A 24,071-nucleotide genomic window follows, 5' to 3' on the forward strand; every position below is an offset into this window, starting at 1 on the left:
ATCTTCTTATGTAAACAATGCAACCATGCTCTTCTTGTCAATGCTTAAACCTCCACATGATGTGTCGCTTGTCGATGTATTATTAAAAGATGGATAGCCCAACACTTTTCATGTCACAATTTTAATAGCCCACATGGGGTAGCTAATTCATAAAATCATGCTTCAAGTATAAAATGGACAAGCTTAGCTTGCAACAGCTTCAACATGCCAAATTCATGGTTGGCGCAAAGGCCTTGCAACTCGCACTTCTTGTCCATGTGCACCATGGAGGATAGCAGGTTCCTATGAATACGGTGATGTGCCTTAGAATACATGTGTCACTATGAATGGGCGGTGGTAGATGCATACACAAATTGTTGATGATCTTGTGAAGAACCCTCTGTTGATGATGATGAAGCATGGTTGGTTGAATTCTGGAGTAGCAACATGGCCTTGCGACGATCACGTACAGTCAGCGGGGCATAGGCTGAATGAGGAATACCAAATCTAGGGTCATCATCATCATCATCATCATTAGCCAGCGGGTATGCATAAACAAACACCACACAATACATACCTCGATCGATCTTGCATGCTCAAGCCAAGAAATTGGATGCTTGGAACAGCCAAGTTGGGTGAATCAAAAGCTTGCGCCTTGGCAATACAATGAGCAAAACAAAATACCATCCATCAAGGTTGTATATCACTTACTTGACTTCCCCATTTGTACACGCTGTAAATATCCAAACCATAGGGATCACAATCCACAAGTGCAATAATTGGAAGCGTTCGATCTTGGGCTGACATGTATTTGACCATATGACGAGTAGCAAGGTCCTTTATTGTCACCAATAAAGCATGAGCCAAAACAAGGACATAGTAATCCACATGTGCGTATACGTTACCGGATAACCTCTTCCCTATTATGTAATAGCAAACCCATGTTGAGCATGATGTACATACACCAGGGGGTAGTGTTGTGGGATACCAACCGTGATAAGCATCGCTGTGGGGAACATGGTGCTGAAACCAGATGCCACCAAATGTCGAAAGCTTGCCTGCATGACCACATACATAGAATCAATAACGTGCTGTATTGCGGGGATGGCCACATACATACCTCTTTTTCAATGATCAATAAGAAATCAGCTTCCCATTCCATATGTGCCACGTGATTCGCGGGTGGGATCAAGACTCCCTGGTATATAAAAAAGGTAAGAATTTGACCCCATGTGGCATTGTATATACATGTACCTGATCATCCGTGTCCAAGTCCTGATTCATTTCACCATCACCACCACGTGTAGAGCAATCGATGACTTTGCCATTCTTGAGCGTGATTTTTGCCGGGCCAAATACAAGACCTTTGGATGCTGCTGTCTAAAGTAAAGTACTAAACGTTAGTAGATGCATGATTCCCAAACAAAGTTTAAAACTTGCCACGTTGAGATTGGATCGAGGAACATTGTAGAAGCATGAAAGATCATCTACGATCTTTAAAAAAAGTTAGCATACGTGATCCATGAAGATGATGATGAAATAATACTATATACAAACCTTATCCACCACGCTTTGTGTTCCAAACAATGCAATGTCTCTGTAATAGATGTCACGTTTTGATACCACCACGCTTGTTACGAGTGCTTCATGGATGATCTCCAAGACCCTTAGATAGCGTGCTAAAAGGAAAGCAAGATTAGCTGCTGTCGTCTTTATAATACAAAGGGGACTCCACATACGTACCAAACGTTTTTGCTGATGCTGCACTGTTAAGCGTCAATGCTCTTGTCGTTGATGATGATGATGTTGCTGCTGTGGATGATGATGCATTTGAAGAGGAGGAAGTAGTATTTGACGATGATGAGCTTGGCTGTGTCGATCGCATTTCTTCCAAAGAATTGGTATCAAGATCCAAGCTGGTGGTCCGTTGCTGCTGCTGCAGGGCTGCATGATCGCGTGTCTTTTTCTGTTTCTTGCTACAATCAGGAGAATCATGATGGTGGTGAGTTGCTTTAATATCTTTAAGGGCGAATTCTACTCACTTTGTGCGATTGGGTTGGGGTCGACCAAAGCCTGGAAGTTCCAAAGACTTGCCAAGTGCCATACGTTGAACCACTGACAAGATGGTTTCCTCAATGGATGCAATAACGGACTCCCTATAGCAAGGCATGTGATCAATAACAATGGCCATTCGAAGCGATCGTTTTATGTACATACCGTGGTTTTGGTTGAGTTCCCGTGTTGGTGCTTGAACTTTGGTGAGGAGGATCATCCATGATGGCAGGTCGTTTTGTAGCGATCATAGCAGTGGTGGTGGTAGTAGTATCATCATTATTACTTGACATTGAGGGAGCAGGTAGCTGTGACGAGGAGAACATGTCGAAAAAGGAGTCATCCACGATCACTTGTTGTGAATCGACATGATGATTTAGCAGTGCAGAGGTGGTGGATTGACGTTGTGTTTGGTCCTGTTGGCTAAACAAGTCATCGTAGTCATCGAGATAAGAGGAAGTGCACAGATCATCTAAATAATCGTCCATGGGAAAGAAAAACAAGGATCAACAATGACAACATTCTAAGGTCACGTTTTATTATCGGAGTAGGTTAGTGGAAGATGATGCATGCATGCAGCAGCAGCATGTATTTTGTTTGTATCAGCTTTTCACTTCCCACCACACACACACAAAAAGTCATCTTCTCTTTTTTTTCCTCTTTTTTATTTTTCTTCATCGCGTGTTACATAGTCAACGTTTGCTAATGGATAGTGGGGTCGATCATGACGAGCAATTCAAACAGAAGCAACAGCAAATCATTATGATGGATGGCACTCCCCCTTTCTCCAAAACAACCCACATCAGCGACAGCGGCAGTTTTGAAGATACTACTACTACAACCACCTCTATGCCTAGCCCATCATCATCCTCGTTTCAACCGTATCCTTCTCCTGTATCGCAAGATGATGGTGGCAGTACTACAACGAATGATAATAGGTCCACAGCTTGTAGGTAAATCATATTGAAAGCTTCATGGGCTAGAGCAACTGTTATAAACAATTGATTCGATTGTCCAATAGGGATCGTTGCCTTTGAAGTGGTTTTTTCAGTTTTTGTTTTTGGCGTAGTAGCGGGATGCTACATTTTTGGAATGAGACGACGAAGGCGTCAACGACAGCTTCAACGGGAATATGACCAACAATACGCAGCAGCACAACAAGCTTGTAGTGAATCTATGATAGAACGTGCCTATAATCGACATGAACAATTACCACCGACGATACGCTTATACACCAATGATTCATCCGCTGCATCATCCATGCTACAACTACCACCTTACTTTCCACCTGATTCCACCTTGCGTCTTCCTGAACACGCTGTTGCGCGACTCTCTCAAGCCATGCTCATGGCCCATATGGGTCGACATTATATATCACCACCACAACAACCACTCTATACTCAATCATCTACTACTGCTACATCATCCGCTTCATCCATCACGGCAACGCCACCACCCAAATACTCTTCAGTAGTGTTAACACGTCCACCGCCCTCTTATTGTAGCAGCAGTACACCCACAACAAGAACATCTTCAAGATCATCTATTTGAGTAGACGTATGTATTGAGACGTCGTTGTAAGATAATAAATTGATAAAGGGTGGGTGGTGATACAGCATGGCATCTAATGTGACTCTGCTGCTGCTGCGGCGGCGGGTGTTGATTTGCATAACAGTTGTATGTCCTTGTAAGTTCGTTCTTCTCGCAGCCCGCCTTTTCTCCTCCTCCTCCTTTTTCGTCCAACCATGCTGTCCAATCTGTGGAAGGCACTATGGGGCACCAAGCCCTCCATCGAAGAAACACGCCAAGCCATTGAAAGGGATGCTCAACGACTCTCGCAATTCCCCTGGAAACCTGAGAATCATGCGACGCTACGATCGCCCACTCAAGAACAAAGAGAACGCAATGTCACGCCTGTGTATGGATCAGGACACTCTTTTTCAGTGGTGCAATCTCGCACGCTTCCAACAATTTACCAAGAAGATTCATTGAACGAACGACATAGCCAACCAACTGCCAGATCGCTACCAAGAGTACGTTCACGCCGAGACGAAGAAGAAGACAATGAACCCAAACGACGAAAAAGACGCAGAGGCGCAAAGAAGCAGCGTCAACAGCACAACAATGATATCATCGCCATACCATCATCATCTTCTTCTTCTGCAGTATCCTTATCAGCAGCACCTGAAGCACAACAGCAACAAGGTGAAACGACTGATTTGGTTGATGATTCTCTTCCAGCTGATGATAACACGGCTTCGATCGCTTCATCCTCTCATCCGCAACAACAACAACAACCCTCTACTGCAACACTATCTCGTGAACCTGTCATTTACCCACAACGTGACCTTCATTCCATACGTCCGTTTTCTACCAATGAAACCGAGCTGAAACATATTATTCGGGACATGCTTAGGCCTGGCGTGTGGGATACTTTGAGTGGAGATATCGTACAACAATGGATTGAAGTGCCCTATGTACTCCCTTGTGCCGAGGATCTCTTTGGTATGTTCGAAATGAGTAATGTATTATTGAAGAGGAACATCTTTCTAACATGAGACACACACAAAACACTTTTTAGGCAGCCAAGGTCGACTGATGCAACTGATAAAGGAGAAAGCAACAGGCGTGGAGATTACGGTTGAGTTTCCAAGGATTGTGCTCAAGGGACCCCAAATCAAAGTGAATCGTGTTGCTGATACCGTGGGCGCTCTTGTAAGTGGTTGATGAGGATGGGATGATGATGATAGTGATGGCTCACTGAGTAATCTTAGATCACCCCGTTTGGAAGGAAAAAGCAAGGATCCGTCAATCTCTTGTGTACAGGCCCTCAATTGGCGAGCAAGGTGGCAAAGTGGAAGGAACACGTTGGCGATGTCATTGATGTACTTGTGAAGGAGGATATGGTGCGTATTTCCATTGCATCTGTGGTCATCAACAAGAACGCAAAGGTTACGTTGGATCAAGTCAGAGATGGCTTATTGCATCTTCTTGGATCTCTCACCCCTGAGCATCAACCTGAATCCTTTATCTGCAACGACTACCAGCTCTTGAGTCGCGAGGAAAGAAAAACAAGCAAGTATCTCATCTTTGCATTCTCATCTCGTGTAAAATAGCTGATCATTTTTCTCTTTTTGTAGCCATGATCGTATCCCCAGATCAAAGGTTTGGATTGGGCGAGTTCATCGGTAAGTTTATATATACACACATTTATTCTGTACGCCATTAACGTGTGTGTGTGTGTGACGATGATTAGGTTATATGGCTGGTTACTTCGAACGATGCCCTTCAATGCACACCCCACACAGACCAAAGGTCACGGTTTTGAAATCGAAGACCAGAATGGTACCCAAGAACAATCCACGACGAACCCGCAAAATGAAGAAGGAGACCATCCACCCTCCCAGCAACCTCAAAGATATGATCCCTCCCGAATTATTGGACGACTTTTTTGGTCATCTGGATGTCGTTGGCGTGGACCTTACGTATATCTTCCGCCCCAGAAGAATTGAACCTGTCGAAATCCCTGTCACCTATCAAGGTTTCCGCATTTTTTAAATAATTCCTCCTCGCTCATCATCACCACATTCCTTTGTCATTGCTATTATCACATTCACACATTAAATACTTTGCACATACGTTTCAATAACAATCATAGTCTCTTAGCAAGTATATGTAAGCTGAATTGTATAAGCAGTGAGCGAAAAAAGAAGTATGAAAGAGCTTACCCATTTTGATCTATCAGTGGCGCGGCGCCAAGTAATACATACAGTCGCTTAGCATAAATGGCGTGCCATGGAAACGTTGCACAAGTTGCTACTACTGCTCTTTTTATTTCTCCCCCCTCATGTCTCCTGATTACAAGGTTGTCATTGCATACGATTTTGGCACGACCTATTCCGGTGCAGCCTATGCATTTACACATACGTCGCCACCCGAAGTCTTTGATGTGTTGAAATGGTAGGTTTTATTCGTCTCATTGGGTGGGTGGGTTGGTTACAGGAACACTACTTTTGACTCTTTGTCTACTACTACTTTAGGCCACACAAAGGAAGCAACTATTTTCCAAAGGTGCCTACCACCTTGGTGTATCGACGTGATAACGAGGAGATGGTTGATTGGGGACACGGTGCGAAACGGACCATGATCAAACCATACGCTGGCAAGCATCATGTTCAAGTATCGAATTTCAAATTGTTGTTGGATGAGAATTTGGGACGTACATTGGAGGAGCCATCTAGGTAAAACAGATCACCATCATCACCCTACTCATATCCTAATGGACCTGTGTGTAGTAAAACAGCTGTACAAGTGGTGGCTGATTACTTGAGAGCATTGCATCAACATACGTTACAAGAAATCACTCGAGGATTTGCCAAAAACTACCACCCGGATACATTTCGTTATTGCTTGACGGTGCCTGCATTGTGGTCGGACAAGGCCAAGCATACCATGCGCCAAGCCGCTGTCTTGGCAGGTCTTGTAAAGCCCTCGGATCCATCCGATCGATTAGTCCTTATCTCAGAACCCGAAGCAGCTGCTCTCTACTGTGAACAAACCATGGATGCCGCTTTACAGCCAGGCGATCGTACCATGGTATGCGATGCTGGTGGTGGCACTTGCGATTTGATTGTCTTTGAAATGTCCGAATCCCAACGCTTGTGTGAGGTGACCAAGGGCATCGGTGAAAGCTGTGGCAGTGTCTTTTTGGATGAACGCTATCGTACATGGCTGATACAGACATTGGGTCAAGATATCATGGATCAATTGCCACCAAGAGAAATGAATGATTTGATGGATCAGTTTATTGATGTGATCAAGCCTGAGTTTGATGGTTTTGAGGATCATTATGTCACCCTACCAAGATCAGTGCCACTGGATCAGTTACCACCAGCAGCAACAAACGAAGAAGAAGATGGGTGCTTGGATGAAGGCACAATCAAGTTACCAGCTCATGTACTCAAGGAACAGATTTTTGATCCTGTGGTAGACAATGTGGCAAGTACATAACAAGATGAATTATTATTTTTTCTTTTTATTGACAATGATGATGATCTAGCTATCCTTGATTCGACAACAATACGATCAAATTCCAGATGGACGACTCACTTACTTGATGCTTGTGGGTGGATTTGGATCATCCAATTACTTGTATCAACGTATCCAGGAGACCTTTACCGAGTTTGACAAGGTGGTATCCCCAGCAGAACGTGCAGCATTGGCTGTGGTGCGTGGTGCGGCCTTGTACGGACTTAATCCACAACGTATCCAAGCACGTGTATCAAGAAGAACCTATGGCATCAATGCTGGATTGCCTTTTGATTCGCAATTGGATCCACCCATGACACGCGTCGTGCGACCCGATGGAAGCGTGCGATGTACCAGTCGATTCCTTGTCTTTGTCAAGAAGCACGATGTATTACCCCTCGACCACTGTATCACCGAGCAAATGTATGTGTATTATGGCACTGTCAAGCACACCGATATTATGCTGTACGCTACTGAGAGTGATGTGGTGCCTCGCTATTATGATGAGCCTGGTGTACACCATGTTGCTGCCATCTCCGTTCCTATCCCTGAAATGCCAGGCATTATGCATGGTGAACGTATTGCATACACAGTAAGGTAAATCTTATCTCTCTTTGTCGCTCTCTCTCCCTCTCTTTCCCTCACGTGATCTCACATAGCTGTGTGTATATAGAATGTACTTTGGTGCCACGGAACTTAGGATGGAAGCAGATTTTGGAACTGGCCAGTCTTACCGTGTCTATTGCGACTTTGATGCATCTGATAGGTTTGAGGAGGACCAGAGCTAGATTGTCAATAAAAGAAAAACTCAAATTAATACTCAAGATGACTTATAAGAATAGCGATCCAACACCACATATATGTATATCCCCACACACACGCTCACACTCGCACACGCACACGCCCACACACATCCCCTTCCATTGCAACACAATAAAGAAAAAACTCAACTCCCCCACCCAATTCCCTTACGCAAGTGAATCCAAAGGGCCTAGGCAGAGTTCTAAGGATTTTTGCGCAATTGGATCTAGAGTATAAGAGAAGAGGAAAGAAAGAAACAAAAAAAGAAAAAGCAAAAAGGGGAGAGCAAACTATGGTAAAAAAAAATGTGTGTGTGATGATAGGAAATGAATGAATGAATGAATGTGTGTGTGAGAGAAGGGACCGATCGATTACTTGTCATCAGGATCCACCACCCAAATGCTACCAGGATTGGAAGTATCTTGCACCACATCTTCGAATTCTTGACCTGTGACCCAACGTCGCCATGCTTCTGAATAGCCTCGTTCCAAATTCAAGGTCCATCGTGCCGTATCGAAAAGACGACTTGATTCTCTTGAAAGATAAAGTCGTTTACGCAAATCCATCAATTCACCATGACCCCTGCGTTGTCCAGCACTTGTGAATGAATATTGCAAGCCAAGCGCCAATTGCACGGCACGATCCTCATACGCTTGTTCAGTCTCCACCACCATCTCAGAGCCAAATCCAGTCGCTTGAGCAATACTTGCACCCACACGTGAACACATTTTGTGCATGTATTTCGGCCAAGTGACAATAGGTGTGCCCGACCATAAAATGTCCGCCGCTGTAGTGTGTGCATTGCATTCAGGTGTATCCAAAAAGATATCCGCCACACGTCCTCGATGAATATGCACATGCTTGGGTGCCACGTCGGTGAAAATGACCCGATTCGCCACTTGAGGACCCGCCCATTCAGTAGCACAGCGTCGTAAATGCCGTTCACCAGCAGGTGGGAAACGTAGCAACCACAAGACCGAATGAGGCACACGTTCCAATATACGCAACCACATACGAAAAGTGCCTGGCTCAAGCTTGTACAACTGATTGAAATTGGCAAAGATCACCACATCATGAGGCAAAGTGGGGAACACTTCTTGTCGCATTGTCCATCGTCGATCTTGTTCTTGATCCCATAACGTATCGGTATTGTTGGTGCTTGTTGTTACTGGTGCTGTTGACTCTGTCTTTGATGACTCATCATCTTCACGAAAACCTTGCTTGTGATCATTGACAAAATACGAGTGTGGCATGTAGATGAACTTTTCAGTGTAGACAAAATCATCCGTATCCTCTTCTGGATCGATATCACCTTCGAAATCACCACCACCAGTGCCATCTTCTTGCAATCGTCGAGATCGAGAACGCCATACTTCGCAACTGACCATCTCAGGAGGACATACAATAGGATCGGCAATAATCCAATCGCACCAACCACCACCCAAAGTACCAGCAAACCCCATAAAGGAGCATTGCACAGGGCTAGGACGAGCAGCAAAGATTTCATTTCTTGCCCCTTTGGTATATCCATTGAGATTGACAAGCACATGGATCCCATCTTGTACAATGCGTTCCACCACTTGTTGATTCGACCATCCCGATACATCAATAAAGTGCTCCGATTCACGTTCAATCTTGTGTCGATAAGGCGATCCATCACTGGGGGTCGTCGCATAGCAAAACACCTCATAGCGTACCCGATCATGAAAGCCAAACACCGATTGCATCAAATGAGCCAATGGATGATTGTTGAAATCCGAAGACACATAACCCACACGTAACCTTGGTGCAGGAGGCGGTGGAGGTGGATACACATGGCCTGCCACCCATGATGATGTCAATGTACCATGTGAAATACGTAACGCATTGCGATGTGAAATGAGTCGTACTTGTCGAGCACTCAATGGATACGTAAATGTGTGAAAGGGTAACACCGTAGGCACAGGAGGTGCTGCCAAGTTGCCAGGAATTGCAGGTCGTCGATAACACAAGGCCTCCTTTTCAGTGACAACAATGGATGGCTGTAGAGTGCTGCTCTTGATTGCTGTGCCATAGTGTTCGACGTACCAGCGTCGTTGTAATCGACGCAAGATGCGTTCGATCATGCGAATCACCCATCCACCTTCATTCGTCTTTTTGCTGTTGCCATCTGCATAATGCGCCAAACGCTGCGTCCAGAGTTGCACCAATTGTTCTTGATGATGATCACCACCACTCGTTGATGTTGTTGTATGCACCAACATTTCGGCCAAGTATTCACCCAAGGACTTGTTTTGTTCCACTTGCTGCTTGAGAATGCCCACACCCCAAACGGCACCTTCATCCAATTGTTTTTCAACAATGTCCACCACACGACCAATCCATCCACTGCGTGCATTCATGTCGCCATTACTTGTAGTAGCTGGCACAAAATGACCATAGGCATCCACGGTAGGTTCATTGCCAACACCACCACGTCCTCGCCAATCGCATACGCCACCCAATGAATTGACAAGGCCACATACAGCATCCACAAAGTTGGGGTTGACTTCAACAGCACGACGATACCATTGCACCGAATCTTGAACACGACCCATGTCCTTGATCGCATTACCCAAGTTGGCCAACGCCACATCAAATTGTGGATTGTACTCGACCGCCTTTTCATACATGCACACCGCTTCATGCAAATGACCCATGTCCTTGAGCAACGATCCCAAATTGGTATACAAGTGTGGATGGCGTGGATCCAATTGAAGACCATACATGTAGTATTGCATTGCAAGCATGGTACCTGTCACAGGCTGTTGTTGTTGCTGATTGTTGGGTGTTGCCATCTTGACAGCAAGAGCGGCACTCGCTCCTGAAATGTTGCTGAGAATAATACCCAAATTGTTGGCTGTGGATGGACTTGGATGCAATGCCAAACTGAGATAGTACAATGGCAACAAAAGTGACATGGTCGGTGCAGCTCTTCCTTCTGCTGTGGCTGCAGCTGCAATGGCAGGTGTGGCGGGATTCATCATGTCCTGGAACAACTTGGCCAAGGTTAACAAGATGGTCGATGTCGTCTGATTTGCCTGTTGTAATGCATTGGCATTCTCCGTATTCGATGACGTTGTCGTACCACCATTGTTGTTGCTGTTGCTGCTGCTACTCGTACTTGTCGAACCACCACCACCATGGGTCAATGGAGCAAGACCTGGCAACACACCACCTGATTGAGCAAATGCAATTTGAATGATACGCACCGCTTGATCAGGTTGCAACAAGACCAAAGGCAATACGGAAGGCTCCAATAAACGACCACATTGCGATGCTTCCATGACAGCCGTGGATCCACATGCCAACGCAATATGATTCGATACAGCCACCAAATGACTTCCACCAAAGACAAGCTCCAATCCCTTTTCATATTCGCGTCGTGCACCTGCAATGTCACCCAATGCATACTTGAGATTCCCCTTTGCATAAAACAAGTTTTGCAACCGTGGTAATTGAGCAACCGGCAATTGTTTGGGTGGCTTGATAGGTGAAGTAGTAGTACTACTCTCCTTGTAAAAGTATTGCTCCACAAATTCACATACACCCAATGCTTCCTTGTATCGAGGATACGCTGTTGTTTGACGTTGCTTTGTGTTGTTGTCATCCTCTTCCTTCTCAGCCCCTGCTGCTGCTGCTGTTGCTGCTGTTGAAGTTGTAGTAGTAGTAGTAGTAGTAGCAACACCCCCTTTATTACTACTACTGCTACTGGTTGAGGTATTCAAAGGATCCGATGATGATGACGAAGTGCTGTTGCGATTATCACCGGTCGAACACAAGACACCCACAAGATTCTCCACAGCATCCCAATAGCCAGGTCTTAATTTGACAGCTTGATACCACCATTGTTCTGCCTCCGCTGTACGACCCATACTCCGTAATGTAGTACCAATGTTGCTCATGGCTTCGACATAATTGGGATCGTACTTTAGAATCAATTGATTGTAACGCAGCGATGATTGATAATCCTGATACGTGTAATACACACATGCCAAGAGCAGCAACGTTGGCAAATGTGAAGGAAACGCATCATGCAATACATGTAGAATCGAAGGTAACATGCTATTGCGTGGATTACTCGAGTACAAGCTGTGGGCGTATTGCAACATGTTTTCTCGCCATTCATCTGTATACTCGACATTGATCATGGATTGTTGTGCTGATGACGAGGAGGAGGAGGCTGCTGCTGATCCAAGATAATCATGAAGATGATGATGGGCATGATGTGGGTGACTGGTATTGCTGCTATACGGTTGCTGAGGATACAAGGGTTGTTGCTGCTGAGATGAGATCTTGCGATGATGCATGAAATCCGTTGCTGTGCTTGGACGCATTTGAAGCATTTGTTGTTGTTGTTGCTGTTGCTGTACTGCCATTTGAAATTGTTGTGGATTCAACCCAAGGCTATCCAACGTTGGCAATTGTGATGCTGCTGCCGCTGCTGCTGCCGCTGCCGCTGCTGCTTGGACTTGTGCTTGTTGTGCGTGGACTGCTGCTGCTGCACCCATATCATGTGATTGTTGTTGACGATGATGATAATGTGGATCCACGCGTGGCGACAAGTATTGACGTCGTTTTGGATCATAATAATGATTGACCCAACCATTGGCTCCTTCAAAATAGTAGCTTGCCAAGGTAGGGGATTGCGGTGGAAGCATGATGGATGGTAGATAGTGTGATTGTGCTGGTTGTTGTTGTTGCTCATGGTAATATTGTTGATACAGCTGTTGGTATTGACTCAAGGCTGCCGAGTACGTGGCAGTAAACAATTGCGATGCTTGCTGCTGATCGGGATCGTGCTGGATCGGCATTGTCCCTGGTTGCTGTTGCTGTGGGTATACATAGGACGTGGGATCATGCTGTTGTTGCTGTGGAACATGATAGTTGCTGCGTAAACTCTAAAGAGGTTCCCAATGCGTGAGTACATGAGTGGCATTTGGAGAGTACAATGACTTACGGAATCGAGCTCAGGATGAGGAGGACGTACACGAGAATAGTTATCCTGCGGAAAAGACGGCAGCGGTGGTTGTTGTTGAAGATGTTTTTGACTGTGATGATAGAATCTCTCGGCAGGAAATGCACCAGGCAAATAGTTTTGTTGAAAGAGCATTGTTCAGCAAATGGATGATATTGCAGCAGCAGACAAGGTGAAATGATGTTGTGTGTGTGTGTGTGTGTGTGTGAATAGTGCAACAAGAACAAGGATATATATATGGAATAGTAGGGTGGTACACCAAAAGGGGGGAGGAGGAGGTGAAAGAGAGCGAAGAAAGAGAAAGAGAGAGAGAGAGATAAAGAGAAAAACAAAGGATATATCAAGAGATCAAAGAGTTCTGCAAAGAGAGAGAAGGGTAAAAAAAGACGGAAGGAAAAAAAAGGATGGGTTTCTTTTTCTTTGAGGCAAAGGAGGCATGAAAGGGAACTTACCTTTTCTTGTGTTTTCCGGATTCTGCTTCGCTTCCAATATTTTCAAACTGCGTCATCCTATTGGCCGTCACGTGCAGCATCAAAGGATAAGGATGTCTGACGCTAGCCTTGTTTTGGTTAGCCACATGCTTTGCTCTCTCTCTCTCTCTCTATCTCTGTTTCTTCCTCGCGTTTTGTTCATCACTGCTATCATTTCGCGTTCCTTTTTACTTTGACATTTATATTGATACATGAATAGTCTTCCTTTTGTACTCAAGTAAACATCCACGGGCATGGTAGGAATTTGTCTATGATAGTCTCTATCTTCATCACACCCCCAAAATCCAACTTTTTGGGGGGTCAATGGTTTTTGGGGGGTTAACTATGTGGTCATACACACACACACGCACGCACACACGCACACGTACCAACTTTTTTATGGGCCCAGCTTTTCTCTTTCTATCCCATGTATCACAAATGGTACGATGCTTAATGAATCAAATGGGTTTGTGGGGGGGAAGGAAAGGGGGAAAGAGTGAGTGAGGAGAATGATCAAGTCCCAAAAGGGTTGTATGTGTGAGAGTGAGTATTATACTTGCTATGAACAAGAAGAAAGCAGCAGCAGAAGAGTCAGGGTACCCTTGGGGGTTGAAAGAGCCAAAAGAATTCAATGGAACTTGTAGGAGAGTGGGGGTGAATAGATGGGGGTTCATAATAAGAGCGAGATAGGGTTCTCTTCTTGGTACTCATTATCGGCCGTTTATCTGCGTCTACCACCGACAACAACGATGATTTCTATTTCCAAAAAGATGACTCACATGCAAATGCAGTGATTATTATTGCACATGCATTGAGATAAAAGTAGAATTATCTATAACAAAGAAGTCTTTTTGTTCATGTGTGTGTGTTGCTGGGATATGAGAAGAGAAAGAGTGGGAGAGGCTAGATTGCTGCTGGTGCATGGTTCATTGGGGGGGGGGTGGATGCGATAAAGAGACAAAAAAAAGGGGGTGGGATATTCTGCTCACACACATTGCACACTTGCCAAGTGATTGATTCAATGATAAAAGAAAGATTAATTCCTATTGACAACTATCTAAGGGCTGTAATAAAAGCTAACTAGACACTCTACAAGTTGTATCCTTGGTGTTGTGTTGGCGGTGGTAATAGTGATGCTGATGAAAATCATGCAATAGTGACTATTTGGCAATTACTACTACTACTACTACCACTACTATCATCCATTCCCTTTCTTGCGCTCTATTTTTCTCTTTTACCCTCTCACTCACTCACTCACACATATCCACACTATTATGGAACGACGCTTTATTTCTCCATTCCGTACACCCTATACCGACGATGACGACTCATTGAGTAGCCGCATGTCTGACTACGATGTTGGGGATATGACAATTCGGGGAGACGTACTACGGCGTCGTCGATCGTCTTCTGTTTCCTTGACAGCTTCACCTTGTTCCCAGAAAATGAGTATCGATTCCGATGACAACCGCTCTGTTTCTTCTTCAAGTCGACAAGGTCATCAGCATACCTTTCCACCACCCCGCCGTTTGACACGATCCTTATCCTCCGAATACATCCCAACCTCTTCCTCTTCCTCTTCTTCTTTACAACAACAACATGCAGATGAAATGATCATGGCAGATGATACAAGAATGCATCATGGCAAATTCATTGCACCAGCTCCTTTACGGCCATCATCATCCATGCGACGACGTTCTTTATCATCCTCGTCCTCTTCTCATGAACAACAACAACAACGACATCCAAGATCCACAAGTCAGGGCGATTCAAGTAGTCCAAAACGATCCAATGATCCAGAGCGTAGAAGTGTTTCTCGAAGGAGCTCATTGTTTGTAAGTTGTGTATTGCCACACATTTTCATTTCAGGAGGCAACCCCCTGATCACTCATCATGTATCACACATAGCCCAAATCAAAAGCATTGGCAAGAGTCATGAATCAAGCAGATGTAAGTTTGAGTGATTGCTCTTTGGTTTGGAAGTACTCATTGAAAATGGGGAACATACTAGGAAGAAACCCATTTGGCCGATATGGAGATGCGTAGAGAACGTGACATGACACAACAAATGCGAGTTTGTCAAGGCAAAGGAGATATGGTAAAGCAACAACAACAACAACAACAACATGGTTTACAATGGGGGCCCTCATCATCCATGTACATACCAATGTAGGCATCATCATCATCATCATCATCCACTGTACCTGCTGCAGCATGGGCACGTATTAGAGAAAATGAATGTTCTCCTGTCATGGCACCGTATCATGCATCCAAACTTAATCCCGAGATGGAAATGACGGCAAGTAAACAGTACCATCACGTTTGCATGTAGCTGACTCTATTCTTCTTTTAGACATTTCAATTTGAAAACTTGCCATCACCTATTTATCCAGCGGGTCATAGGAGCGTTAAACGAAAAGGTAAGGAAGGGTGAGGCGAGTGAGTGAGAGTGAGTGATGCTCATCCATGGGCGATACGTAGCTTCGGAAGACCGATTTGAACCTTATCCTGCAAGCACGCTGAAACGTAGGGCAGTGTCACCTTCGGTCTCTGCATCAGGATCACCTGTATTATCCACCATATCCAGTCCACCTTGTTCAATCTATGGAAGTAGCCCATCAAGTAATGCTGCTGCTCGTGCACAACAAAAACCAGGTCAAATTTCATCATCCTTCAATTTACAAGATGCCAGCGGTGGTATCAGTCGGATGTCACTAAGCGAATAAAACCGATGATTTGTTTATGTTGGGCGTCAACTACTACCTACTACTACTACTACTCTCTCATCATGTTTTCCCACAGTATTGGACCAACAAACCGCCAGTATTTATCTTGATCTCCCTTCTCCTCTCTCTCTCTCTTTTTCTCTTTCTCTTTCTTTCACACGTCTCCTTTTTTTTATTACTACGCGAGAGAATGACAGGCATGCAACGACTTTCAGGCAAAGTAGCTATCATCACGGGTGCAGCTAGGTAGGATAAAAAGTATGACATACAAAAAAGTTGGCTGACAATGGGTATAGTGGCATTGGATATGAAGCATCCATCTTGTTTGCCAAGGAAGGTGCACAGGTGGTGTGTGCCGATCTCAATGAGCAAGGCATCCAAAAGACAGTGGCCAAGATTACAGAATTGGTGGGCAAAGATCGTGCTATTGCCGTCAAGACCGATGTGTCAAAGGAAGATCAAGTCAAGCATTTGGTGGATACAGCCGTCAAGACATTTGGCAAGCTCAACATCATGTTCAACAATGCTGGTATCATGCACCCAGAAGATGACAATGCACTCACAACCCAAGAGCGTATTTGGTATGTACGCGTCGTCCTTTTTATTTTACACCTACTCACTCATTGACCTATACACGATATGTAGGGATTTGACCATGGATATCAATGTCAAAGGAGTTTGGTTTGGTTGCAAACATGCTATTCTTGCCATGCGTGAATCAGGTGGAGGATCGATCATCAATACTGCTAGCTTTGTTGCTTTGATGGGTGCAGCCACGCCACAACTCGCATGTAAGTAGTAGTAGTAGACCATGGTGTCAACGTGTATTCTCTCCTTTTCTCACGCGCACACGCGTTTTTCTTTTTCACAAGATACGGCATCCAAAGGTGCGGTTCTTGCCATGACGTAAGTAGTATAGCTTATTCTTACAGAGCGAGAGAAGAAATTTAACGCGATGTAGACGAGAACTTGCCATGGTCCATGCTCGTGAAAACATTCGATTCAATGCACTTTGTCCTGGTCCTTTGCGTACACCTTTGTTGATGGATTTCTTGAATACGGAAGAAAAGAAACAACGACGTTTGGTGCATGTGCCACAGGGTCGATTTGGTATGTTGTGTGAATAGGGGGGTAACGCGCGCGCGTTGATAGGATGCTCATAATAGTGTATGATTTAGGTGAAGCGATTGAACAAGCCAATGCTGCCTTGTTCCTTGCATCGGATGAAAGCTCTTATATCACAGGTGTGGATTTCCGTGTGGATGGTGGTCTTGCATCTGCTTATGTGGTATGTATCGGGTGTGCATTCTTATCATCATCCATGATCACGTGCATTAACTTTTTCTCAACATTAGACACCCGAAGGCGAACCCACTGGTCCGGTGCCAAAAAACTTTGCGGAGGTTTAGAATAGTAGTGGACTCACACACACAACGCATTAATAAACCCATCATCTTGGCTTTTTATCTTTTTGCTTTTATTTCATGCCAACTGTAGTACAAGAACAAAGTGCTAGCAACAGCAGCAACAACCAACAACCAGAACCACTCGTTGTATCTCGACAAGATATAGAAAACTGCTCATTCCCAGCATGGTATAGCCAATTCCGATCAGTTACTTTTGAATCGAGGATCTTGCCACTGCCGAGTGAGTTCGTTGACTATTTGAATGCAGATGGGATCTATCTTCCAGACGATGGGTAAAGAGTACGCGTTGTTGTAACGACCAAAAATGACTCAATGTGACACACACACACACACACATGTGCATAGTCAACCACGTCCAGCTACCATAGAAGAAATCTCGGATGATGATGAGGAAGCATTTTCAGATGATGAACAAGAACACAATGTATGTAAAACATGCACATGTTCATAATTCAAGCTAATGCGTTGCTATGGATACAGATACCCAAGTTTCCCGAGATTGAGCAATTCGTCCGTGATTCTGTTAGGCAATTGGGTGGGGATGTATTTCCAAAGTTGAATTGGAGTTCACCAAGGGCAAGTGGTTGGATTCACTCTCTTTGATTACACGTTGCTTATGGTTGCTATGATACATAGGATGCTGCATGGATCACAGCGACTCAATCATTGAAATGCAATTCTCCTTTTGATGTCTTTTTGCTTCTCAAATCATCCGACTTTATCAACCATGATCTCAACCACGCCTTTGATGAATGTGCGGATCCTTCAACATCACCACAACAACAACATCTTGTCCTTCGTGAATGGCATACCTTACAACCATCCATGGAATTCCGTGTCTTTGTAAAGGATAAGGAGATTGCAGGCAAGTCCTCTTTTGGAGTGATTTTGGGCTGTTTACTTATGCATAGGACATAGGCATCTCACAACGTGACATGACCTTTTACGATTATATGGCTGGCATCAAGGATGACATTGAAGAAATGATTTACGCGTTTTTCCAAGATCATATCCAATCCAAATTCCCCAGTACATCATGTATGTTTTTCTTGGCCACTCAATTATAGGTTGCTCATGTATTTTTATTTATATAGACGCAATGGATGTCTATGTGGATCGACCTCGTCACAAGGTGTGGTTGATTGATTTCAATCCATTTTCTCCCACAACAGATAGCCTCTTGTATGATTGGACCGAATTGATGGAATGTAAGTCGTCTCATCCATCCCCCCCCCCATCACAACACCTTCATACTCATTATGACGGTCCTAGTCAACCCACTGAATCCTGAGTTTGAGCCTGAATTCCGCATCATTGAATCGGTGGTGGATTCGCGTGTATGCAACGCACCACGATTTGCTACCAACATGGTACCCAAAGATGTCATTGACTTGTCGGATGGTCGTACAGTCGCTGAATTTGCTGAAGAATTCGAACGTGTCATGAAATTGGCTGGACAACAAGAAGACAGTAGTAGCAGTGAAGATGATGATGATGATGAAAAACAACGATAAATGTATTTTCTTTTTGTGACAATGATGCTATTGCATGGATGCGGGTAACCATTTGAGTGGATGACGATTATACATGGGCCATGGAGGCAACACCAACTAGGATATGGAGTATGTAAGAGAAAAGGGATCACTAGACACACACACACACACACACAAATGAATGCTTACCAGCATGGTCAATACCAAACCAGCACCAAAGATTTCCAGAGTAACCAATAACGACTGCATGCTGTATCCAACGACGAAACCAATAACCTATAGAGAGAGAGATGTTAGACGAAAACCGCCCCATGGTGCCATTGTCCATCCGGCATGCGAATACTTACTGCAAACAAGGTGGGGATCAGGTGTGTCAATTGTTCGGCAAGCTTTTGACCTTCAAAGTCCTAGAAGGAAGCATTCATAAGTCCCTTCCCTCCATCTTTGGTGTGTCGTGTTTACAGATGCCTTACAATGGTCCATTCAAAGTAGTCTGCAATAGCCATCGTAGTTGAACGCGTAAATAGAGAGAAAGGGAAAATAGAAGGGGGAAAGGGGAACACAACAACGAGGGAAGAAACGCCAATTGAAATACATAAAAATGAGTTTATTTTAGCTGCATGAAAGAAGAAGACTGATGAATACACGGGTTGGGTAGGGGGAATATATTAATGATGCAAGGTACTACTAAGTATATATGATCTAATGGTGGTTCTTTTTGGTGAACACGATAGGTTCTTCACTATTGACGGCAACATAGCCCATAAGATAGTGCACAGGCTTAGGAGGTTTGCCACTAAGGGTGTTGATCTCATAGTTACGCAAAAGGGTGATGAGAGAAAGCTTGATTTCATGCACAGCAAAGAAACGACCAGGGCACAAATGACGGCCTAATCCAAAGGTGACGAAATCACGAGCAGGTTGTGTGGAGAGCTTGGTGCCGGATGCGTTGGGATCCATGTCTTGGATATCTTCACGGTTGACATTGAGACCCAAATTGAGTCGTCGGTTCATGGATTGGACAACACGATATTGAGGGACTTGATAGCCATTGTTGAAGGTGTAACCTTGTTCAGGAAGGACCTTTTTGGCATTGGCCAACTTGTCGACACTTTGACGCAAAGATTCACGAACAAATTGATCCAAGAACGTCATTTGCTTGAGACCTTCATCGGTAATAGGACCATCACCAAACACTTGCTGAATCTCCTTATCCAAAGCGGCCTTCAAATCAGGACGTGCCATCAACCAATGCAAGCAGAAGCTCAAGTTCATGGAAGTGGTATGCACAGCAGCAAAGGCAATCAACAAAACGGCACGGGCTACTTCTTCATCGGCGTATTGGGATCCATCAGGCTTTTTATACTCTGCCAAGCCTTGCAAAAAGTTCTTTGGTAAATTGTGGGGTTCACCACGTGCTTCAGCTTCACGCATCTTTTGACGACGAGCACGGACAACAGGCATCACATGATCACGCATGACTTGACGATGGTGGTGGACACGTTGCAAGTAGGGCAAAATGAAGCGATGCAAAAAGTTGGGCACCGTAAGAAAGACACCCACGTTGCTAGTGACATCGCCCGTGAATTCGGCAAACGATTGAATGACTTGACGATTGGTCTCCAATTCTTCACCCAACAAGGTAGGGACACTCATGTAACCAACAAAGCGTTGCAAAAACTGACTTGGCTTGTCAACCACCACGCGATCCTTGCCACCCATACGTTCCTCGATAGCACGATCCAAACCACGCAAAATACCAGCTGTATACTTTGGCATCATGGATGCAGGCACCACATCCTTGGCTACACTTGGATTCACTTGGAAACCCACTTCAAAGGTCATGGGATCAATCACATAATGCATAAACAAGGTATCTATACACGTCATTAGTTTTAGGGGGGGCCATTGAAGATCTCTCGTGCATTTACCTTCCAATACACCCTTCTCAAGGGACAAGTCTTCAGGTGCAGCCTTGAGGGTTTCTTCAGCTGAACGACCACTGGCCACTGTCACGACACCTCCAGGAAGACTGAGATCAAACACTTCGCCATACTTGTCGGCACACCAATCAAGGAAACGACTGCCGTCATACAAGATGTAAGGCAAGTGACCAACCAATGGCAAGCCATAAGCGACACGAGGAGGCAAGTGCAACTTTTGACGTTTGGAGTTCACATAGCTGATAAGGTTGTAGAGTGTCAGGAACGTGGCACCGCCAATCACAAGCAACTCGTTACGGCTGGATCGTTGATAAAATTCGTGCAATACTGGATAGGCAGATGTCTTTTGAATAATATCAATGGCTTTTTGAATCGATGCACGTGCAGTAGTCGGTAATAATGAATCCATGTTGTGATGTGTAAAAAGAGGAGGGAAAGAAAAAAAAAGAGGAAAGTGAAAAAGGAAGGACAAATTATTTCTACAAACTCCCACTGTGTCATGTTTCTCGCTCTTTTATATTCCCCGGTGGTGGTGTGGGTGGGGTAAGGGTAGTAGGAGGGAAGAGAGAGAGACATTTGTGTTTCCAAATTTCGGTGTTGCTGGCCTGGTCTCCGGTAAAGATAAGCGACACGACACGGGTAAGCAAACCGCGTTCGGGAGTACGTGGCTAATGGGCAACGTGGTGGTGCTCCGCTATAATAAAAGGGAGCCTTTCCTTTATTCAAACTCGTAAATGTACAATGCATGGTAACATGTCAATCATTGCCAACACTTGCATGATTCCTAACACATAATTGGATTGAGAGAGAAAGGAAAAACAAAAAAGTGATACGCAATGTGCCAGCGCGGGCCGAAAATAATAGCATTGCCTTTGCCGGCTGCCGATCCTCCATTGCTCAATATGGTATAGCGGATAAATTCCGCCCCCGGTGAACATGCCCGATCATCTTTCATAACGGATAGACTCCCCGCCATATCAACATTGCCTTAAAAAGAGCTACTTTTGATCCATTTACTATGCAACTATGGATGTTGCAATGGATCATAATGGTACACAATGGTGAAAACGATCACTTTAAGTACAAAAAATGGCGCTAGAGCACTGACCCTCTACGTTGAGAAACGCGTACACAGAGGCCATTAAGCAACTTTTTGTTTCACAAGACGTGTTTTGTGTACCACACGTTGCATGAATTCTTTTTTATTCAAAGATGCCATTTACTTTTTATACAGGCTATTTTCAATTTCGTTAAACGAGTACCGCTGATGCTGTATATGATGCATTTTCACTAACCCATTATGCTGGCCCTTGATTTTTTGGGCAATCATGGACCTTTCAATCAATCTACAATTGTACATCTTTAGTTGTAATACCCTAGTAGGGAAATGAAGTATGTTTGTCATGGAGAGAAATATGAGATCGGACGTGGTCCATTGCCTTTTGTTATGTATGCGAAATGTGCTAGTAAAGGTAGTCAACAATGGGCAGCGTCTAAATAATGAGCATCGATGCAGGATTAGGCTGACGGCACCTTGCGCATTTTGTACCCTTTTATGGATCACATGAACGTTTTAATGACAAAGGTGGGTTCCTATACATACATCCATGTTCACCATCCAGATAAACGGTATATGATCTATTGCCTTCCTTCACCTTTTGCAACCAAATGTTTATCATTCTACATTGAATCTCATTTTATTGGCGTTCTTTAAGACCATCATCCTATTTAAAACCGTACTCGCTAACACGATGATAGCTAATACGATACTAATAGCGACCGCCATGTCATGTACATACCAAGTTGTAAAAGTTGTGGGGGTGTCTTGTAGTTGTCAAATCATCCATAGTCATCCTCGACCATATCGTCCAAAATCCTCCTCATTATGGCTTGAGCAAATGGCGGCCATCAAGGATGCTTGGTTCAAAGTCTTCCTGATCCTGTCACCATATTCCCCTCCATAAAAAGATGCACCTGCGGGGCGGGGATTCGAGCACTTGCATAGGAGGCTTTCTCTTTGGTTATGGTGCTGCCAGTAAGCAAAACTCTCTCTCTCTTCCTTCTCCATTGAACATGAACATTGTCATGGGCTGAATTGAATGTATGGCTATAGTCACTTTACAACCACTTCAAGAGCAATATGGACCTGGTACATTGTTGGAGGCGCTACGTACATTGGCAGCTATCTTTGGTGGTGGTCTAGGTGCTGGCATCGTTGTCAATGGTGATTCCCTCCGCTGCTGGTACTGGCAATCGAAGCTATGTGCAAGGCGATCGATCGCATAGGACGAAAGGTAAGGAAGGATTGTGATGGAGGGGGGATAACCATTTAAGGGAACATGGTTTTAACATGATGTATATTAGGCGCTTGTTTCTATGGTGTTCATTGTGGGTGCCATCATACTGGGTCTTGTCACTGGTTATCCAACTTTGCTGAAACGACGTCTCGTTGTCCGGGTTGGGTGTGGGAATAGCGTCCATGATCATCCCAAAGTAAGTATCCCCATATTCCCTAGGCAAGATCACATGACTAAACAACAACGCTCCATGGAACACTAGGACGCTTCGAGGTCAATTATCCACCATCATGGTCACGTGGTCGCCTATCTCATCAATATCACCTTTGCAAAAGTGGACGGCGGATGGTCTGGCTGCATTGCCTGCTATCTTTCAATGCTTTGGTATGCTCATACGACTACTAAAACCTGAGGTGGATGATATTAAGTTTGGATTTGCATGTAGCTCTTGCATTGCCAACGGGGAAACATGACGATCACAAGCCATTGATGCAGCGTCAGAGGGATTCATCGATCAAGAAGTATCCAGCATACAAGAAAGTATCAAGCAAGAGGGTGAAGGTGTATCAATCAGGTGAATCGGCGGCCTTTATATATCGGTAAGGGTACTCACTCTCATGCATAGATTTTCTTCTTGATCGACTGATTGCTTTGTCACGTATATAGCATGCGTTCTACAAGCAGCTCAACAACTCTCGGGGTTCAATACGGCGATCTATTATGCAGATGTCTGGTTTTCGTGATCATGGCGACTCCACCACCGTTGCTTCCACCAACATCATCTTTACTGCTACAAGACCATTGATCGAGTTGGACGTTGGCGTTGATTGGTTTCCGCTATGTTTGTTATGATCCTGGG

The 24,071-nt window shown here is 44.5% G+C and overlaps 11 protein-coding genes across 11 annotated transcripts; 7 read left to right on the forward strand and 4 right to left on the reverse strand.

Annotated features, from left to right (window-relative positions):
* Window positions 1–155: 155 nt before the first annotated feature.
* O0I10_010944 (uncharacterized protein) lies at window positions 156–2,519 on the reverse strand (the record flags this gene model as incomplete). Its single annotated transcript, XM_058490917.1, has 12 exons — window positions 156–282; window positions 349–486; window positions 557–633; window positions 691–816; window positions 972–1,037; window positions 1,100–1,177; window positions 1,234–1,359; window positions 1,420–1,473; window positions 1,537–1,658; window positions 1,723–1,955; window positions 2,022–2,135; window positions 2,197–2,519. 12 exons carry the CDS (start codon window positions 2,517–2,519, stop codon window positions 156–158), a joined length of 1,584 nt encoding a protein of 527 aa, XP_058338312.1.
* Window positions 2,520–2,736: 217 nt separating this feature from the next.
* O0I10_010945 (uncharacterized protein) lies at window positions 2,737–3,582 on the forward strand (the record flags this gene model as incomplete). The annotated part of the gene is made up of 2 exons (XM_058490918.1): window positions 2,737–2,980; window positions 3,053–3,582. 2 exons carry the CDS (start codon window positions 2,737–2,739, stop codon window positions 3,580–3,582), a joined length of 774 nt encoding a protein of 257 aa, XP_058338313.1.
* Window positions 3,583–3,776: 194 nt separating this feature from the next.
* O0I10_010946 (uncharacterized protein) lies at window positions 3,777–5,589 on the forward strand (the record flags this gene model as incomplete). The annotated part of the gene is made up of 5 exons (XM_058490919.1): window positions 3,777–4,536; window positions 4,613–4,746; window positions 4,806–5,106; window positions 5,172–5,219; window positions 5,288–5,589. The coding sequence occupies 5 exons, from the start codon at window positions 3,777–3,779 to the stop codon at window positions 5,587–5,589; spliced, it is 1,545 nt and encodes a 514-aa protein (XP_058338314.1).
* A 289-nt stretch (window positions 5,590–5,878) lies between these two features.
* Window positions 5,879–7,847, forward strand: O0I10_010947 (uncharacterized protein; the record flags this gene model as incomplete). Its single annotated transcript, XM_058490920.1, has 5 exons — window positions 5,879–5,991; window positions 6,072–6,272; window positions 6,327–7,029; window positions 7,091–7,656; window positions 7,733–7,847. The coding sequence occupies 5 exons, from the start codon at window positions 5,879–5,881 to the stop codon at window positions 7,845–7,847; spliced, it is 1,698 nt and encodes a 565-aa protein (XP_058338315.1).
* Window positions 7,848–8,231: 384 nt separating this feature from the next.
* On the reverse strand, window positions 8,232–12,991 carry O0I10_010948 (uncharacterized protein; the record flags this gene model as incomplete). Its single annotated transcript, XM_058490921.1, has 2 exons — window positions 8,232–12,779; window positions 12,839–12,991. 2 exons carry the CDS (start codon window positions 12,989–12,991, stop codon window positions 8,232–8,234), a joined length of 4,701 nt encoding a protein of 1,566 aa, XP_058338316.1.
* A 1,609-nt stretch (window positions 12,992–14,600) lies between these two features.
* On the forward strand, window positions 14,601–16,052 carry O0I10_010949 (uncharacterized protein; the record flags this gene model as incomplete). Its single annotated transcript, XM_058490922.1, has 6 exons — window positions 14,601–15,161; window positions 15,235–15,276; window positions 15,338–15,424; window positions 15,500–15,625; window positions 15,680–15,746; window positions 15,808–16,052. The coding sequence occupies 6 exons, from the start codon at window positions 14,601–14,603 to the stop codon at window positions 16,050–16,052; spliced, it is 1,128 nt and encodes a 375-aa protein (XP_058338317.1).
* A 190-nt stretch (window positions 16,053–16,242) lies between these two features.
* Window positions 16,243–17,461, forward strand: O0I10_010950 (uncharacterized protein; the record flags this gene model as incomplete). Its single annotated transcript, XM_058490923.1, has 7 exons — window positions 16,243–16,298; window positions 16,349–16,633; window positions 16,698–16,843; window positions 16,925–16,958; window positions 17,014–17,162; window positions 17,231–17,340; window positions 17,408–17,461. 7 exons carry the CDS (start codon window positions 16,243–16,245, stop codon window positions 17,459–17,461), a joined length of 834 nt encoding a protein of 277 aa, XP_058338318.1.
* Window positions 17,462–17,536: 75 nt separating this feature from the next.
* On the forward strand, window positions 17,537–18,993 carry O0I10_010951 (uncharacterized protein; the record flags this gene model as incomplete). Its single annotated transcript, XM_058490924.1, has 7 exons — window positions 17,537–17,751; window positions 17,825–17,903; window positions 17,960–18,055; window positions 18,116–18,344; window positions 18,398–18,517; window positions 18,574–18,687; window positions 18,752–18,993. The coding sequence occupies 7 exons, from the start codon at window positions 17,537–17,539 to the stop codon at window positions 18,991–18,993; spliced, it is 1,095 nt and encodes a 364-aa protein (XP_058338319.1).
* Window positions 18,994–19,020: 27 nt separating this feature from the next.
* On the reverse strand, window positions 19,021–19,478 carry O0I10_010952 (uncharacterized protein; the record flags this gene model as incomplete). The annotated part of the gene is made up of 4 exons (XM_058490925.1): window positions 19,021–19,089; window positions 19,162–19,248; window positions 19,320–19,379; window positions 19,446–19,478. The coding sequence occupies 4 exons, from the start codon at window positions 19,476–19,478 to the stop codon at window positions 19,021–19,023; spliced, it is 249 nt and encodes an 82-aa protein (XP_058338320.1).
* A 196-nt stretch (window positions 19,479–19,674) lies between these two features.
* On the reverse strand, window positions 19,675–21,324 carry O0I10_010953 (uncharacterized protein; the record flags this gene model as incomplete). Its single annotated transcript, XM_058490926.1, has 2 exons — window positions 19,675–20,849; window positions 20,904–21,324. The coding sequence occupies 2 exons, from the start codon at window positions 21,322–21,324 to the stop codon at window positions 19,675–19,677; spliced, it is 1,596 nt and encodes a 531-aa protein (XP_058338321.1).
* Window positions 21,325–22,883: 1,559 nt separating this feature from the next.
* Window positions 22,884–24,017, forward strand: O0I10_010954 (uncharacterized protein; the record flags this gene model as incomplete). Its single annotated transcript, XM_058490927.1, has 5 exons — window positions 22,884–22,950; window positions 23,029–23,158; window positions 23,475–23,596; window positions 23,658–23,811; window positions 23,879–24,017. 5 exons carry the CDS (start codon window positions 22,884–22,886, stop codon window positions 24,015–24,017), a joined length of 612 nt encoding a protein of 203 aa, XP_058338322.1.
* Window positions 24,018–24,071: the final 54 nt, after the last annotated feature.

This window comes from Lichtheimia ornata, assembly GCF_029851405.1.
Source record: "Lichtheimia ornata isolate CBS 291.66 chromosome Unknown scaffold00079, whole genome shotgun sequence".
Taxonomy (NCBI): domain Eukaryota; kingdom Fungi; phylum Mucoromycota; class Mucoromycetes; order Mucorales; family Lichtheimiaceae; genus Lichtheimia; species Lichtheimia ornata.